We start from the raw sequence: 15499 nt of genomic DNA on the forward strand, positions 1-15499 counted from the left end.
GGGCCTCTTCAGGACACCTGATGGGGCTGCAGAGCTCCAGGTGGGCCTCTTCAGGACCCCTGATAGAGCTGCAGAGCTCCAGGCGGGCCTCTTCAGGACACCTGATGGGGCTGCAGAGTGTTGTAAATAGGATGGTGATAGATGACAGGATACTTCTAGTTGATTACATGTAGATTTATTGTAGGACACAGCTGAGTACAAACCTCGCCAGCTGACCAGACCTTCAACTGACACAGATAGAACACTCTGGTACAAATAAGAACACTCACAGGTATTCTGGGAGACTGAGAAGGTGAAAACACTAAAGAAGGGCTAATGACTACTGTCAGCCATATTACAAGAAGAATCAATATACAACACATCTTCCTCCTTTACAGAAAAGGATTGAAACCAACATAAAGAAATAAAGCTTAAGATATGGGAGACAGCAACAATAATATTAAAGACAGATAGGAGGTCTAAGACGACTTGAACTAATTTTAGTGCATGTAAATTAAATAATTATATAAGCGCGGCCTCTATAGTTACAGAAGACTGCACTATAATTTAAAAACAAATAATATAAAAGCCGGAGGCCTGCTGCGATGTTGTGGGTGGAATGGGGAAGATCATTAAAGAAAATAGTGCCCACCGACTTATAAAGCAGACTGTGTAACAACACTAGTAAAAAGCCCAGTCGTAATGGGAGGTTACAAATGCAGACAAGGCGTACCAAGGAGGGACTCCTAAGCCTGCTCACAAATGAAAAGCAACGATTTCGCAAGGACAGTAACAGGAGCCAATTGAAAAGTAGGGCAGGAAATGGGCGGAGCTTCTGTGCCGTACATCAATACAGCCCGCCTCGCAGAGCAGAGCATGCACTGCTCAGGCTCGACCTAACAAGCCAGACAGAATACAATAAGACCCCCTCCCAACAGTGAGTCTCACTCTGCACCTGAAGTGTTCTCAAACACAGAAACATCTTACTTATGAAAATATTGGTAACTTCATATATGTTCCTAACGACCTCAGCGCATAAACCATCATCAGCCTGCAGAGTGGAAGCGCTGTTGGCTTTTATTTAAAAACTATGGGGCCCATTAGGATGGTGGGCGTTTCGCCCTCGCCGGGCCGGCGGTAGCCACGACTGGCCCGGCGGGGGTGAACCGCCCGCCATCCACACCAGAAAGACCCTCCACCATATTAGGATGGCTGGGGGGTCCGGGGCGGACGGAAAGACCATCCGCCACTTTTCCGCTGTCTGCAAGACACCGCCATCCATATTGGGATATTGGCGGAGATCAGCCTTTCCATGGCGGCAACTGCAGTCTTTGCTTTTGGGGGCCCGTTGCAGGCCCCCAGGGTGTTGGCGGGGGTGGGAGGTGCACATGGGGGGTACCTATGGTACCCCCCTGCATTAGCATGCACAAGGTGGAAGGCACCGCGCGGTGCCTGACACGTTGTGCATGCAAATGGCATTTCTGGCATTGTGGCGGGTGCTGCTGGCAGCACCGCCCGCCTCAATGTTAGAAATGCAGAAGGCGCCTGCCAGTGTGGCGGGCGCATCCTAATGTATATGGTGGGACCACCGTGACATGGGCGGTCGGTCCTATGACCCGATGCAGTGGCGGGCGGACTTTTGTCCACCCACCATCGTAATAGGCCCCTATGTTCCCATCTCCTGGAGGAGGTTCGGTTGAAACACATCCTCGCTAGAGAACTTGCCATACACAAAGTATAGAGAAATGGAGCCACAATTTCAATCAATCTCTTTCCTGTTCCCGTTATTAATAGAACATCTCTGCCTATGCTTCTTGTTTTTCCATTTCTCAAACTAGTATATCTGGACTCACAGCTTTGAGTGGAATGCAAAAAGTGGGGTGAGGGTCTCTAAAAGGGGGTGCTCTGTGTAATTAAAGGCGGTGCTTAAACACCTAAACTGCATTTCTGTGAATACCATAGTGTGCCACCCGGCCTGTATTTTGGTTCCTTCCTGAACCCTCTGTTACTGCATCCAGATGTATTTCACGACCATTGCCATGCACCTAAAACCAGCAAGGACTGATGACTTTGTCTGTTTGTTAGCTGATTAAAATAAACGAGTAGCAGCAATGCTTTTGTTGTAAATAATTAATATTGAAAATGTTTCAATTCTGAAAATTGTTGGGATCGTGAATTAAACATTACAGAGTCCTGTGGAGGACGTAGTGGTCTTCAGTGTTTCATTCACTCCCGTTATGTTCACTCTGTTAGACATGCATGCCCTTTTTCTCTCCCCGTCTCATCTACACATCTTACATCTTACCTGTTTCATCTTCCTTACCATGTTTTCACTCTCTCCTGAATGCACTTCTTTGCATCTCCTCCACTTTGCCACACCCAAACACACAATGTGCCCACTCACCTGTAATCACTTAATTTTTTTTACTTTCGCCTTGTCAATATTTTGACAACTACTACCTCCTTCACAGACATTTGCACAGAATCACAATTGCAACTGGAATACATGACCACTGCTATTCTGGAGAGAGGCCAAGGGTTGGATGAGCATGTCTCTGAACCCCTTTATGACCCACTGAAAGGCACAGTGAGAAACTTGCTCTGTACTGTTTTCAGCCTCCACTCCAAAGCTCTCAATCGTGGCCTGTTGTAAACGGTAAACAACGTTTACCCCAAAAACGTTCTCCCCGTAGGGAATCACAACGCGGTCATTACAACGACCGCGTTATGATTCTGCATACCATTACTCCGCAAGTCGGAACAACGACTTGCAGAAGGGGGGGGTGGAGGTCGGGGGGGGGGAGGTGTTGGATTTAAAATCCAACACCTTCCCTAGTGTGCACACAGACTGGAGTTGGAATAGTAAATCATACTATTCCAACATCCATGGGGGCCCCTCCGCAAGTCGTTGTTCCAACGTGCGGAGTAATGGTATGCGAAATCACAATGCGGTTGTTGTAACGACCGCGTTGTGATTCCCTGCGGGGAGAAAGACTGCGGGATGGCTGTACATATTCGTTGTAAACACCTGGAGGTGACTCGGTTCAACATATGCAATATACCAGATTATTATGCTACACAAAAGTAAGTAAAGAAACATCCAGGAATGATCTAATATTATGGAATGCAAGATTAAAAAAACTGTGAAATATAAACAAGACCTAAATGGCTGACATGGATTACTCTATTGTTTTTTTTTTTTACATATTGTTGAGAAATCGATCAGTGTTACTTGCCAGTAAAAACAAGGACTTGAATATAGTGACCGGTTTGAATGTCCGTTTTTAATTACTACCGGTCTCAGACCTGGAGGGACCCGGCCCACTTCAACCCCTGTCCGGACTGTCAGCTCCTGTCATGTGCCCCACGTTCTAAATATGTTCACTGGTTTTCTCATTCACAGGTTTGAGAGACCGTCCTTTGGTGGGTTAAAATATCAACCACCCTGGCACTGGACTCTGCAAGATCCCCCAGCTGTGTGGCGAGGGCACTCAGACCTAAAAGCACTACGAGGCCGTAGAATGACAAAAGGGTGCTACACAAAAGTAGCTAACATACCTTAAACATGGCACATGGCCATCCTCCCAGCAGGAGTCATGCTTCCCAGTGCTGGTAAATTGTGTTTAGCAAACTAGAGCTTTTGGGGAATCCGCGTCTCCAGTACTTTTCTTCAGCAGGCTGGCAAGGTAGCTCAGTGAGTTGAATGCTCAATGCTTACATCTGCTGTAAGTTACAAGTTTGATTCCCAGCAAGGCCAACTCTGCCTTCCACGCTTCCACTGAGGTCAGTAGATTGAGTGTGATTAAATTAACTAATAGTAACAGCTGACCTTTAAAGAGCATTAAAATTGGCAAAGTCTGCAGGGTCAAGCACTATGTAAAACAAGGTGCTCTTCTTCAGGTGCATCCGCAAATCTGGATCCAGTTCATTTGCAGTGAGGGGCACGTCTTAGTCTTGGACATGATCAATGGGAAGTACCACCCTCTCATCCTTCAAGTGTTGGGGTGAGATCTCTGGCTTAGGAAGCCTACCAAGCACTCAAGTGTTCTAGTTTATCCCACCCGGAGCCTAGAACTCTGCTTAATTTGTGTTGGTGTTTGCCGGTGTTCGGCACTGACACTTAGGGCCAGATTTATCAAGGTTTTGCATAACCCTCGCGCCATGCAAGGTGGCGCAAGGGCTACGTAAATCCTCAGTTAAATGTATCAAGGTGCGCAGGTAAACATCCTTTACAACGAAACTTTTACCACGCAGTGCTGTTCCAACGCAAGTATTACAACGAAAACCTTTACAACGCATTACACGGGGGCGCTCTAGGATAGGGAATAGTTTTAATTTACTATCCAACACCTTCCCTAGTGTCCACGGGGACTGGAGTTGGAATAGTAAATTAAACTATTCACTATCCAGCACCCCCAAGTGCAATGCGTTGTAAAGGTTTGCGTTGTAATACTTGCATTGTAACAGCATGCGTGGTAAAAGCATGCGTTGTAACGTCATACATCCAGGTGCGCAAGGCCCTGCATGGCTTGATAAATCTGGAGTTATGCAAGCAGCACAGATCGCTGCCTTGCGTTACTCTGCCCCAGGGAGCCGCTCAATGGGTTCCACGTGGGTGGTCACACACATCCATCTATAGATTTATGCGGATTCCCTGATTTACCATTATAGGTAGACCTGGGAATGCGTCAAAATGCTACGCCTCCCCAGATAAGGCGTAAGAAGGAGAAATACTTATATTTCGCCTCTTTTTTTCCTCTATCTATGTATGCTGCAGAACGTAGAAATAGGAAAATGCTTCTGAGGATTGTTTTTGTGCAGGAAAGTGTCCCAACAAAACCAATGCTGTCTACAATGCAGGTACCCTTGCAAGGGTGCCTGCATTAGTGCTAGGAAGCCAAAAGTGCACCAACACTAGGAAAGAATAGTAATGAGCCATACAAGGTTAAAGATGTATTACTGCTCTTTCCCTTTCCCGCAGCACAACATGGAGGCTTGCTGCATTGCGCAGCCTGAAAGAATTATCAATATCGGTCATAGTGGCTTATTTATGAGCCCCTTGCGCCGCTGGTGCATCACGTTGCGTGACGCACTGATGGCGCAACCTGCTTCGTGAAATTTAAAAGCACTCGTAAAAATCGCCCCATTTCACGCAACACAATGTGTGTTAGGGGCATAACATGGGTGTTGCTGTGGGTGTTCCCATGCAACACCCATGTCCACTGATGCATTTACAGATTTACGAGCAATTGTAAACCTGGAAATGCGTCAGGATGCTAAGCCACCTCCAGGGGTTGCATAGCGAGGAGCAACGAGGAGAAATGTTTTCATTTCTCCTCGTTATTTCCTCTTTCAATGCGTGCTGCATTCTACAGCACCCTTTGGAAAAGGATATCACCTCAAGTGATTGTTTTTGTGCAGGAAGGTGCCCTTTCCTGCACAAAAACAATTGCCCTAAAATGCAGGAATCCTTGCACCATGGTGCAAGGGTGCCTGCGCATGGCAGCAGTTTGTGCGCCAGCGCGGGGGGAAGCATAGAGATGCAACATGTTACTGTAAATATGTCATATCCCTGTGCCTCGGAACTAGCGCGGCACAGCAAAATGACTTGCAGCCCCAGGCTGGGTTTGTATCCTATAAATAAGCCCTTTCATTTTTAACACAGCGCTTCTTTATGGTAGTCCACCACATGGTGGCGCTGTCTGGCTATTTTTAGCAGATCATATCAGTTTAGCAATTAACATGAACTAAAATATAAAAATAGCGGCGCGCCCAGGCCATTGGTATTGGCATTTTGCAGCACTGGCAGGAGCAGTGGCTTGTGCAAGCTGCAGTTGCATTCTAAGCAATATCCTTGGGTCCTGGGGCTTACTGGTTTAGAAATTAAGCAGTGCCCTGGACCACATCACTCATTTATGGCAGAGTGAGGCAGACTAGAAGAAAGCTAACAAAGTGATAACCCAAGTGACGCATGAGAAAGCAAGGAAGGAAGAGAAAGCAAAGAAAAGAAAGAAAGCAAGGAAGGCCAGCCTCTGAACCGGCTCAGGTTTTTCATTGGTGGCCTGATTTATGCAGCATTTTGCACAGATATGTTCAACCGCGGGGTGAACAATGTCTGATCTGCAATTGTAATTTTCCAAACCAGATTTACAGAATTTGGGATGTTGGATTTGTTCAAGTGGGGGGTGCATTTGTGAATGCCTAAATTCTGCCAGAACTTTATGGGGCATGTGGGGTTTTGGGAGTTTCTGTCAACAAAAGTAGACGAATACTCAAACACTCATTTGATATTTGCTTCACATAATTCATGTCAAATAATTTTAATGAGTACAATATTCTGACACACAACTAGCTAAGCAGCCTGCTTGTTGAAGGCTGGAGGCCATTGTTGGGTCCTGCGAGAGGCTCCCATGAGAGAGGCAGACAATGCTGTGAGCCACTGCACTTGGCACCTTATGGGCACGGTGTGAACTGGTGAGGGACAGGTGCAGCATGAGACGGAGCTTCAGCCGGCGTGCGGCGGGAATGTTACCTTGCAAGAGATGCCCGGCGAGGTGGGCAGTCACCCATGAGCCCCTGCTTTACCCCTGCAGAAATGGGTTGTGTGGGGTGGGCTGGTACCACTGTGGACCTGGCGCATCCTGACCCATAGCTCTGCCTGTGAGCTGGCACCCCCAAAGTGGTGATCTCAGGCTGCAAAGAAGGTGCACCCCCCCTGGACACCCATGGATGTTCTCGAGAGCTGCACAAATTCAACTGCTTCCTTCTGTGATGAGGACTCGTCAGCACTGCCCATTCATGCATGTGCGCTCACACTGTGTAAGCCGACTGACACTGCCCCCGCCTCCCTTTCATTGCTGAAAGACTATGGGGCATATGTCCATGCCCCTATCGTCATCGTTGTGGTGCTAGTGTCCTCGCCATATTTACAAGGCAGCGTTAAGCCATTTAACTGTAAATAAGGCCCCCTTACATGATATGCTTAGCGTGAAAGGGGTGGGCAGTGGGGCTTGCATTGGGAGTTCCACCGCAACAGCCATTGGGGCACATGTACAAGGAAGTGGCAGAGTGAGGCGTTAGCCGTCATGGCTTAACGCCTCACTCTACAACTTCTGAAACGCATGGCTGCACCTTATTTACAAGGATAAGGTGCAACCTTGCATTTCCCCCTGCACTGGCGGTACACTTAGCAGTGTAGCGCCAACGCAGGCATCCTTGCACCATAGTGCAAGGGTATCTGCGTGCAGGGGAGGATTATGGGAAGGAAGGTGTCCCTTCCTGCACATAAACAATCCTGAAATGCCATTTTGTGACTTTCATGTGTGCTGCTTAAAGCAGCACACATGAAAGTCACAAAATGGCATTTAAAGAAAATGTTTATGTACAGGAAGGGGAACCTTCTTGTACATAAACATTCCATGGCATTTTGCTTTTTCCATGTGTGCTGTACAAGGCAACACACATGGAAAATGCAAAAATAAGGTGAAATAAGGCATCTTTTCTCGTTTTGACAATTTAAACCAGGTTTTCGCTTGTCTTAATTTTGGCGCTGCCTCCTATGTACGCCACCCTCGTACATAGGGGGCATTGTCAAAAACAATGGGTGTTGCTGTGGAACGCCCACCACAACACCCACTGCCCACCCTTTTCACACTAACCAGAGCATGAAAGGGGGCCTTATTTACAAGGCAGCATTAAGCCAGGTTAAATGGCTCAATGCTGCCTTGTAAATAAGGTTAAGCCCCTATCGCCACCATAATGTCGGTAAAAGTGACGTTGTGGTGGCGATAGGGGCATGTACATATGCCCTCAGGTTTTCCTTGGTCTCAATTTTGGCGCTGCCTCCTATGTACGCTGCCCTTGTACATAGGGGGCAGAGTCAAAATCAATGGGTGTTGTGGTGGAACGCCCAGCGCAACACCCACTGCCCACTCCTTTCACACTAACCATAGTGTGAAAGGGGGCCTTATTTACAAGGCAGCATTAAGCCACGTTAAGCCCCTATCGCCACCACAATGTCAGAAAAAGTGACGGTGTGGTGGCGATAGGGGCTTGTACATATGCCCCATTGTTTTTTACACTGTCCCCTATTTACAAGGGCAGTGTAAATAGGAGGGAGCACCAAAATTAAGACCTTGAAAAAACTGGTCTTAGTTGGCGAAAAGAGGAGAAATGCTTTTTTTCTCCTCGTTTTTCCTTTTTCCATGGGTGCTGCCTCATGCAGCACACATGGAAAAAGCAAAATGCCTAGGATTGTTTAGGTGACCCTTCCTGCCCATAAACAATCCTTAAGAAAAATGACATTTTGTAACTTCCATGTGTGCTGCATTAAGCAGCACACATAGAAGTGAGAAAATGGCATTTCAGGATTGTTTTTTGTGCAGTAAGGGACACCTTCTCCTACACATAAACAATCCTCCCCTGCATGCAGCCACCCTTGCACTTTGGTGCAACGGTGCCTGTGTTGGCGCTCAGTTGATAAAACTTAGCGCCATCGCAGGGGGAACGCAAGGCTGCACCACATTCTTGTAAATATAGTGCAGCCGTGCGTTTCTGAATTGGTGGAGTGAGGCTTTAAGCCATGACACCTAAAGCCTCACTCCACCACTTCCTCGTACATATGCCCCTATGTACCGTTGTGGGAATACCAAGGGGACCTAAAACATCGCAGAGACTTTGAACCTCCCCTTGGGGCAACTAAACTCGCACAGGAGGCTTAAACAATAAGAAATGCACCCACACTAGAGCACCAGGAGAATTAGTGGAAGTAGGTAGAATACTTTTTTAAGGCTGAGTTAAATGTGGTTAATTATAACCCTCCTTCACTGCATGCACCCACCCATCCGCTTGGCACAGAAGGTTGCAGGATTGTGTTTACTGCGAATTCCCAGAGTAACCCAATGACATAGAACCTCTTAAAGTTCCTGCATTTTATTTTATTTTACAGAGTTTTATATAGCGCAAACTTGACCCGGAGGTATCGGGTATCAGAGCGCTTTACATAGCACCAGTTGCGTTACATGAGGACTCATTCATATTGTTTTGTTAGGCACAGGGAGATTAAGTGATTTGCCCAGAATCACAGGATGTTCAGCGTCGTTGCCGAGACTCGAACCCAGTTCCCCAGATTCGAGGTTGACCGCCATAGCCGTTAGGCCAACTCCTCTCCCCAAGAGGTGAAGAAAGAAGCATGAGAAGTGCAGAAAGAGACAAGTGAGGTGCAGAAGGTGGCAAGAGAGGTGCAGAAAATGGCATGAGAACTGCAGAACGAAGCAAGAGGGATGCAAAAAATGGGAAGAAGGGTGCATAAAGAAGCAAGAAAGGTGCAGAAAAAAGCAAGAGAAGTGCAGAAAGAAGCAAGAGATGTGCAGAAAGAGGGAAGACGAGTGCAGAAAGACAACAGGGATGCAGAAAGAAGCAAGAGAGGTGCAGAAAGAGGCAAAGGAAGTGCAGAAAGAAGTAACAGAGGTACAGAAAGAGACAAGAGAGGTGCAGAAAGAGGGAGGAGGGGTGCAACTTATTATAACTCATATTCCCTTTTATATATAAAAATAGAATAACATTCCCTGTGTAAAACATTTATTGATTGTTATACATGTGCTGCCTAAAGTAGATGCTTAGCCACGCACTCTGGGCCCAATTCACAGAACTAACTTAAGACAAAATCCCAAACTTACTACTTTTGGTATTCACAGAAGTTAGGATTTTGTCTTAAGTTTGTCTTAAGACAGACTTAAGACACAATCCTGTCTTAAGTCTGTCTTAAGTCTGTCTTAAGACAAACTTAATACAAAATCCTAACTTCTGTGAATACCAAAAGTAGTAAGTTTAGGATTTTGTCTTAAGTTAGTTCTGTGAATCGGGCCCTCTGACCTCCAAGAGGAAGCCAGGACTGTTCCGCCCTCGCTTCCCCCCTAAAAGCTTAAACCCGACCAACTTTGCATTTCTGTGAGCCCCAGTAGCATCTGAGTTCTGCAGATCCCGGAGAATAGGTCAGACAACAGATAACCTCAAAATTTGTAATTTTCAGCAATAATAGGTTACGAGCCAGTCTTGTTTGAGAAGGCCACGGTACCAGAGGTGTGGTTTGTTAACTAACTTTGGAATCAAGAGACCTGGTTTTGAATCCTGGCTTTATGACGAAAGAGAACTGTGTGATTCTCGTAATATTTATCTGTTCTCCTAAATCACATTTTCCTAATGTACCAATCGTTGGAAGCATTCGTTCAGAGTCCGCGCTATGCAGTAAGATTGCAGTAACACAGCTTTCTCTATAATAAACTTGCTTCTGTGTGGACCCTTCAGACGAAGGGTGTCCTCCCACAGAACGCTCTCCATGATGTCCTCCAAGATGTGTTGGTGACGTGGACTACCATGTATGGAAGTGAATCTTGATAGACAGTTCCAAAAGACTTCCCTTGTTTACTCACCCATCAGTGTGTGTAGACACTCTACGGTCGCTGTTCTCCAGACCCTCACGGAGCAGTCATAAGAGGCGCTGGCGAACATGGTGCAGTCAGGAGAAAAGCAGCAGGCTTTCACTGGCCCTGGAGAGAGGGGAGGCAGAGGGCATTGTGTATTTAGTTACATTTTAAGTAAAGCACAAAGCAGCCGACAAAACACATTGAAGCAGTATAGAAACACGGCACAGCTCCCTTTCACAAGCATCAGCAGTGCACATATCTACCATATGACTGGGTCCCAACAGCCCCCAGCACCAAAAAAGGACACACTCCCCCACACAGAAGACTTCAGGCACCGCACCTCCAAACATCTAACACAGAGCTGTGGTTGGCAGTGTAAAAACTCACAAAATCATGCAACATCCAGGATACAGAACTACACACATCCACTACCCCATCAGTAAGGACCGGGAAACATCACTTACAACGCAACTTTTACCACGCAATGCTTTTACAACGCAGCTTTTACAACGCAAACCATTACAACGCATTGCGCTCTAGGATAGGGAATATATTTAATTTACTATCCAACACCTTCCCTACTATCCACGGGGACTGGAGTTGGAATAGTAAATTAAATAATTCACTATCCAGCGCCCCAAAGCACTATGCGTTGTAATGGTATGCATTGTAAAACTCGCGTTGTAAAAGCATGCGATGTAAAAGCATGCGTTGTAATGTCGTACATCCGTAAGGACCATCCTATCCTAGGGAACATTCAAAACGGATATGGAAACCCTCATATTACACCGTCAGCACTGACCTGAAGATAGTTTCTCCCAGATCATCACAATGTTACACAGTTAGTCCTCTACTGTTAGCTCCATGAACTCAGCACATATGTTACTCCCTCCACCTTAGGCCGTGACACAACCCAACTGGCTGCCGAAATGTTCCTCATATGTTGACTAGTTATAAACACGCTTCATGCTTGGCTGATAACAGTACTTGTGTTATTCTCTTTTGTATCTCTGCAAATTTCTCCGTTACCCAGTCCATTCAATTATGCTCTATATAAAACCTCAAATAAATAATTATAGCTTGTCCTTTATCAGGAAAAAAACACATTAAACAGACAGCCAAAAATATACCACTGGACCATAATGGACACAACAATGCTCCAGAGCCACATAGTTTGCTAAGCATTGCCACATCATTAGTGCATCCATGCCCTCTCACAAATCGACATATAGAGCGTGGGTTCGATAACACATACGACACCCACAGGTGACCAATTCTGCATCAAATCAATATAATTGGTAATAAGGAGTCTGAATAAAACAGGCTCTTTTGACTGAGCAACAGTCATGCTTCCCATGGGGATCAAATAAACGTTAAAGTAAATCGACACACACACCACCCCAACACCACCCCACACCACCCCACACCACCCCCACCTATCCGTGCTCTGTGTAGATTCCTGACTGCATCATGAACACCCTACTCAGCCAATTTCCAATCTGAACCATCACTAAAAACCACTGGAGAGACTGATCTTCTCTAACTAAGTGAAAGGACAGCGGACTCTGGTCACCATGAAGCGCATCATTCCACTATTAGAGCAGGTGGCCTCCACACACCCGCGATGCTTCTGAAGTTACTGCACGAATAGTCTCAGAATGGCTGCCATGGTGGTGGTGGAGGGTAGCAGCACTTTACACAGAGCTGATGCGTCTTCAGTAGGACAGTGCCTGCACTTCTCTGAAGATGTTCCAACTCTTCTAGTGGGGCAGCAGCGGTGATCCTTTGCAGGATGGCCGCAGTTTCTAAAGGTCTGTACCCGCGCTTCATAAATCAGGAATCCCACGACCTATTGACAGCTAGAGAACTTCTCAGCAGGAGACCGATAGACATTGGTTAACTGAGTCATTCTCTATTTTAAGACTTTGAATAAAATATTGCATATCTGTAAATATTACCTGTCACAACTGAAAGCATGAGTGCTGGGGGCATGCATCGTGGGCAGCTTACTTCTTAAATCACATATATTCATTTATACTTAAGTTACCTCCAGTGAAAGATCAGACTACAGAAACTCTGAGATCCTGCCCCAATTTCTCTCTCAATCCAAATGTTTTAATGAAATCACCCTAAAATAACACACCTCATTCTTTGAAATAAAGTGCTCAATCAAGATCTCTCTGGCCGAGGGCCAGCACTGTCGATTTGCATTTCTTCAGTAATAAGAATGCACATAACTTAAATATCATAGATAACCTGGCACAGGGTGAAGCTGGTCTCTACCCTTGTACGTTTTTGGACAGCACTTGTACTTTTACAACAATGAGCTCCACAGGCCCAATGAAGGGTCTCTCCTTTTTAGTGACCTCACTGACAACAGAGCTGGGCTCTGATGTCAGGGGCTCATCTAAAGACACCCCCTTTTACTGAGAGAAAATAACAAACACCTACAAAGTTCAGCCACTTGTGGGTTACACTACAGGGAACATTGATCTTGTCTTGAATAATGTTTAGTCATCTGTTGTATGGTTGTATTTAAACTGATTATTTCAGTGTATATGTTGTTGTATTGTTTGTGATGCTATTGATGTTTTATTATGGCTGTTTATGTCAGAATTTTAAAATTGTTATGAATAAAATGAATTTTTTTTACTGATTTTGTTAGTACACTGAGCCTGTGTTGATATTTTCTGACTGTGTATAGGACTTGATTCCCGTACGGTCCCAACTTGCTTAGGATGTTATTTCATTAAGAATTGTTTCCCTTTCCTAGGACCTTCTAGAATTTTCAGGGGGTCCTTGATTTTTGCATTCAACTGACAAAGATGGCAGCACATTTCGGAGTTTCTTGGTGTAGAGTTCTCTTCGGTTCTCAATTACTGGGGTCTTTTTCCTTCATCATGTTTGAAAGGTGCCTGAATTGAGGGTCGAGAGTATGGGGTTTAATTTGTGATGAATGGACCGGTGAGTACCACTGTCCATTTGACACCTTGTGTGTGTGCTGAAGGTAGTAGTCTCCACTGTGTACAAATAATGTCCTCATGGAAATGCCAACTGATGATGTCAGTAGCGAAGAGAGGGACACGAAATCGGCTCCAACAAGGTAGGTTTATTGGCTCTTCATCGTGGGCGGGGATCCCAGCCTACTGCCTCCAGCAACCGCCTCTCCGAGAATGTCGTGCCTCCCTGGAATCCCGATTAGAACGCCACGACAACCCCACGAGACGCAGCGGAGGAGAAGCACCAAGCAAGGTACACATCACAACACCAACCCTCACATACACTCACCTTCTGTTCTCTTCCCTAAAAACAGGTGTGCTTGGGAGTGCAAGCAATAGCCAAGCCATTCTCCTTTGAAGTGTCCAGGTTGTCACGTCCAGATTGACTCTTCTACTTCCTGAGTGTGACCAACGTCCTCTTGTGAAACGAGTCTACAAAGTGAGCTGTTCCACACCCCCTTGGATAAGTACTGGCTGTCTTAACAAGTACTTTGATCATCATTTCTACTCATCACCGGAGAGGTCTTATGCACCAGTCCCAGGATACAAGAAAACTGAAGAGCAGGGAGTGTACACTTTGATCAGGTTATGATTTTCCCTCAATAGTGGACATAAGACCGGGATAGTTGCGAAGTCGTGAAATACACAGAAGGCTGCTTGCAATAAATCTAACAGTGGTAATAGCTCGGGGTAGCACTCCAACCCATCGTTCGTTTGCTCAGTATGCCACATCAGGTTGGACCCAACCATATGCAAATCAGTAACTACACTATAATCTCAACAAGCAGCCAAGGGATTCGAGGACGCCCAGCCCAATTAGTCGAACAAGTAAACAAAAAGATTTTTATATAATGTTGCCCACCTCAATGGAACGCCGTATGCGTTTCAGATCCGTTGTCAATGTTGAAAAGGAAGGCGAGCCGTACACGGGCCACACTACTTTGAACAACTCTCGTTCTCGAGGGAGTTCATGATGCCCAAATAAGTGATTAATCGGCCTTCATTGCTGGATTTTATCCTTAAACACGTAGTTCCTGATTACGCATAGTTCAACCAAGAACCATGCGGAGGACCAGCCGCGGTCCGTGCAGGTAACAGTGGTGGGGCCGGGTGACGGGGGATTTCGAGGGACGATGCAGAGGGAAAATCAATTATTCATTTAATTTTCCCTCTCCATCGTCCCTCGAAATCCCTCCTCACCTGGCCGCTCCACCCCACCCCTGTTACCTGGCTTGACCGCGGCTGCGGAAGACTTGACTCACTCAAGTGCATAAGGAGGGTTCTACACCTCGATATTTGCCTTTTTTTGATGACGATGTACTCCCATCTAAAATCTACCGTAAGATACTAGTCTTGCCCTCATAAAGCCCTGTTTTGGGATGAAATGCTATGGCTGCACATGTGTTGAGTTAAGAATATTAAAGAAGAATACGGACACAATATTGAAGACTCAAGAACCTCTTTCATATCTATGTTCAATTACTATTGTTGCCTCTCTGTTTTTGTTATTATATGCAAATCAGTCTTGACACTGCTCCAATGGGAACACTCCAGCCAAAACTGCCAAGCCATGTCTTCCCTGAACTGGAACACAAGCAACCCAGGACCGGTTTCACCCTAGTGATGGGCTCATCTGCCGGGTAGAGTTTGGTTCCAGTGACACAGTGAGCATGGGACCCACGTCATGGCATATACATGCCACTTGTGGCAGTACATGAAACATATTTAAGGTGATTGGACGCTGCTTGCAATAAGTCTAGCATTGGAGAAGCATTGTGGAGAAGCGTGGCTCAATGGTTAGAGCGGCAGACCCTGATGCAGAGGTCTGGCCCGGGACCAGGGTTCAATTCCCACCTCGGCGGCTCTTGGACTCAATCTCCCCGGACCTGATAATTCTCGCCTCGGTGCCTATTCTAATCATGGGTCCCACTCTGTGACTCTGGGCAATAGCTTGCTTAATCTCCACAACGGCCCCAGCAGCACTTGGATGCCTGGCTTCACCTTGTGGGTGCCCAGGAGTGGACATTTCACAGGAAAAGCCAGGAAGGGTTCCACAGCGGTATGAGTGCAGCGCCGGGACGCCCCGTCGCGTGGGCA

At 46.2% G+C, this 15499-nt stretch overlaps 1 protein-coding gene across 1 annotated transcript in view; it reads right to left on the minus strand.

Moving 5' to 3' along the window:
* Nucleotides 1–15499, minus strand: part of WDR38 (WD repeat domain 38) — a 61668-nt gene that overhangs the window by 23866 nt on the left and 22303 nt on the right. Inside the window, exon 3 of the mRNA XM_078640805.1 lies at nt 10410–10526. Coding sequence (XP_078496931.1) covers nt 10410–10526 — 117 coding nt within the window. The remainder of the gene's footprint in view (nt 1–10409; nt 10527–15499) is intronic.

The sequence above is a fragment of the Lissotriton helveticus genome, chromosome 5_1 (genome assembly GCF_964261635.1).
Source record: "Lissotriton helveticus chromosome 5_1, aLisHel1.1, whole genome shotgun sequence".
Taxonomy (NCBI): domain Eukaryota; kingdom Metazoa; phylum Chordata; class Amphibia; order Caudata; family Salamandridae; genus Lissotriton; species Lissotriton helveticus.